At 52.8% G+C, this 3,582-nt stretch overlaps 1 protein-coding gene across 4 annotated transcripts in view; it reads left to right on the forward strand.

Moving 5' to 3' along the window:
* The first annotated feature begins 269 nt into the window (after positions 1-269).
* Positions 270-3,582, forward strand: part of MGRN1 (mahogunin ring finger 1) — a 57,345-nt gene continuing 54,032 nt past the window's right edge. For all 4 annotated transcript variants that reach the window (XM_003790841.3, XM_012805804.2, XM_012805800.2 and 1 more), the window contains exon 1: positions 270-576. In XM_003790841.3, coding sequence (XP_003790889.1) covers positions 489-576 — 88 coding nt within the window. In that variant the 5' untranslated portion in view covers positions 270-488. The remainder of the gene's footprint in view (positions 577-3,582) is intronic.

A 3,582-nucleotide genomic window follows, 5' to 3' on the forward strand; every position in this document is an offset into this window, starting at 1 on the left:
TTCAGAACGGGGGCAGGTGGAAGGCGTTGGGTCGCTAGAATGATCTACGTATGCGCAGATTATTAAGAGACTAAGGAGTTAAGATGCTAGCCCTGTGCTTGGAACGCAGTGGGAGGGACAATTTAGGATTCGTCAGGTATTTCCTTCCCTCTGGATTTAGGTTCATATGGTCCGACCCGGAGCACTAGTCAACGCGTTCAGGGCCTGGGCGGAGAGCATCTGGGAAATGTAGTTCTGCGGCGTGCTTTCTGCGCCGCACCCAGCGCCCTCGGCGGCCCAGGGACTCCACTTCCCGACGTGCTCCGGGCTCGGGGGACGGAGGGCCGCCGAGGCGTGCGGCCGGAGCCTAGCCGGGGGTGGGGGTTCGGAGCCGAGGCGGCGTCGCGGCCGTGGACGAGCGTCCGTGTGGCCTGGTCTGGGCCACATCCGTGTGAGGGCACCGCTGCCGCCGCCCCCGTCCTAGTTCCAGCCCAGCAGCGCCGCGCGCCATGGGCTCCATCCTGAGCCGCCGCATTGCGGGGGTGGAGGACATCGACATCCAGGCGAACTCGGCCTACCGCTATCCCCCAAAGTCCGGTGAGCGCCCAGCCTCGGCCCCTCTGACGCGTACGGCGAGGTGCAGGCTGGAACGCGGGCCCGGGCGGCAGACCTGGGGGCGGGACGTGGGCGCTCCCACGCGGGGGCCTTCGAAGGCGGGTTTGGCGTGTTAGGGGAGGGGGCGCCTTGCTTGGTTCCCCCCTCCCTGCCACATTCTTGTCCGAAAGCTGCGTGTTATTCCTGGGCTAGAGCTGGAGGCGTGGCTGGGGACCCTGGACCGCCTCTGTAGAGTCGTACCTAGCGCTGCCACTTCCCAGCTGGGTGACCTTGGGCTAGTCACTTAGTTCCCTATGTGTCTCGACTCCCTCATATGCACACAGAGAAAACTGCTGGCGTGAAATTCCTAGCACGGCCAGGTGCTTAGACCTGGTTCTTTGTTTGTCCTTAGAAAGTGTTCACTGTCGTAACGCCACTGTGGCTGGCTTCCGCTTTCTTTGGTGGCTTGGTATGAAGACCAGGCCAGTGGTTTTGGCACTTAACATCCCATATGGACAGAGGCTTAACTCTCCTGGTATGTGGGCTGGGCCTGAGAAGGTGATTATAATTAATGGAGAAGGACTGGGGTCCTTGCTGGGAGGACAGGGCCAGCAAGGATAGGGCTGGACAACAGGGGAGTGGTTGGAGAGGACCTAGTGGATTCTCTGATCTCTGTTTTATGGCTGAGGGATTGGAACCACCAGGAAGGGAGTAACTTTACCAAGGTCTCTGAGCTCAATGAAATCACAGCTGGCACCAGGACCAGGTGTGGGGCACTCAGAGAAGCCTTGTTCCCATTTTGTTCTCCCATTTTGTTTTCATGAGCTGGCCTGACAGGGAACTTGTATCTTCACATTCTCCGTGGGGTCATTTTCTTGTGGGGTCATTTCCCGTGGAAAGAGAATAAAGAAAGGATGGAGAATTTAGATGTCATGGAAAAATGCAGATTGAGTCCTCAGATCCTGGCTGCTGCTTATCTGATCTGATGTGTCATTTATCATGTGTCTTTGGACACCCACAGGCCAGATCCCTGAGTGTGGTTCAGGGCCACCTGCTCCCAGTAGTGAGGAGACTTGTCATACATCCGGACTCTGTCTCAGATCTTTTGGAGCCTAGGAACCTGCATTTTAAACCTCCCCTGGCCGGGTGTGGTGGCTCACTGGCTCACACCTGTAATTTCAGCAGTCTAGGAGGCTGAGGGGGGGCAAGAGTGAGACCCAGTTTCTTGTGGCAGGAGCTTATAGTCCCAGCTACTCAGGAGGCTGAGGCAAGAGAATCTCTTCAGCCCAAGAGTTTGAGGTTGCTGTGAGTTATGATGTCGTGGCACTCTACCTAGGGTGACAAAGTGAGACTCCGTCTCCAAAAAAAATAAAATAAACCTGTTCCCCTGGTGAGTCTGATGTCCTCTGAAGTTTGGAAAAATACTCTGTGCCCTGATTTTGTAAGGTGGAAAGAAAGTGAAGGTCTGGGCCTACTGTATTGAAAGGGGGAGGAGGGGATTTAGCACAGTTTTGGGGCCGTCACAAGGGGATGGAATCAGAGTGGGCAGAACACATTGTAACCTACCAGCTGGGAGATCTCAATGCCTGCTACAGCCTAGCCCACCAGTAGGGTGGCCTGGCCTGCAGACCCCAGAGGCAGATGCCAGATCAGATGTGGCAGTTGTTTGCTGCTCTTCCGTCTGGATGTTCGTCCATCCTGTCTTTGAAGGCAAGATACCTTGGTCAAGTTGTTTAACCTGGATCACATTTTCCTCGTCTATAAAATGGGCAGAAAACTTTGTGTAGTGCCCAGAACTGTGCTTGGCACTTAACAAAGTCCTTAACAAACTAGCTGCTATGGTGGCTTAAAAAGGAGCCTAGGTGACTGGCTCCCTAATAACAGCAGCATCATGACAAAGTTTAATGTGGCACTTCTTATCTATCACGTGGTATCAGAGCACACTGGATGTCCCTTCACTTGGGTGTTTAGACAAAATTCTAAAATTAGCCCACTTTCAGATTCCACTGTGGCGGATGTTGCCAATCATTGATAATACTCCTTCCCAAGACACTGTCACAGAGCACCCCAGTCAGTCACTATTAATTGGTTGTCCCTGGCACCATGGGTGATGAAATTCAGTGGCCACTTGAGTCATGCTGCCAGGGGCAGCTGTATTCTCTTGTCTAAAGTTGTCCCCAAAGGCTGTCCTCTCTAATCTTCTTTACTTTTCTGTACCTCATCTTTCTGGGATCTTGCAGATACTTATACCTTTCTTTGTTCATCTCTCCTGTCCCCAGACCCGGGTCCTGTGCCTTTCTGGGCTTCCTGACACTTCAGGAGAACCCCATGATATCAGGGAGTGGCAGTTGGAGGCAGGAGTGGCCTTAGTAGTACTTCAGTGTGTTTCTGCAAGGGTGGACTACAGACTGTAGGGATATTTAAGGCCATTTTTGAACCCACCGCTCTTGGTATATGGGGCCGGCACCCTACTCACTGAGCCACAGGCACCACCTATGTATTTTCATTTCTTTTGGCTGTATACCTAAGAGTAGAATTGCTATGGTTAAGGTGACCAAACGCCCCGCTTTTGGTGGGACAGTCCCGATTTTTAACAATTTGTCCTGCGTCCCGTGGCGTTTTAAAAAAGTCCCGATTTTTGGAAAGAATGCATGACAAGCTAAGGAACAGCAGGAGAATGGGAAGGGAATATAGGGTTTAGCAGCTGCTGAAAAGGTTATTGTAACTCCATTTGTGAATGAAGAGGTTAACGTAACTTCATTTGGAAATGAAAAGGCTAATGTAAACTCCCTACTCCCCTTCCTAGGCAAGATATCAGGAGGAGACTGGCTTTTTTGAGATAGAGTCTCACTCTGTCACCCTTGGTCATGGGGTCACAGCTCACAGCCTCCCAAGTAGCTGGGACTACAGGCACCCGCTACAACTCTGGCTGTTTTTTGTTGCGGTTGTCATTGTTGCTTAGCTGGCCCAGTCCGGGTTTGAACCCAGCAGCCTCTGGTGCTGTAACCA

Source organism: Otolemur garnettii, unplaced genomic scaffold (genome assembly GCF_000181295.1).
Source record: "Otolemur garnettii isolate 467f Iridium unplaced genomic scaffold, OtoGar3 scaffold00044, whole genome shotgun sequence".
NCBI lineage: Eukaryota > Metazoa > Chordata > Mammalia > Primates > Galagidae > Otolemur > Otolemur garnettii.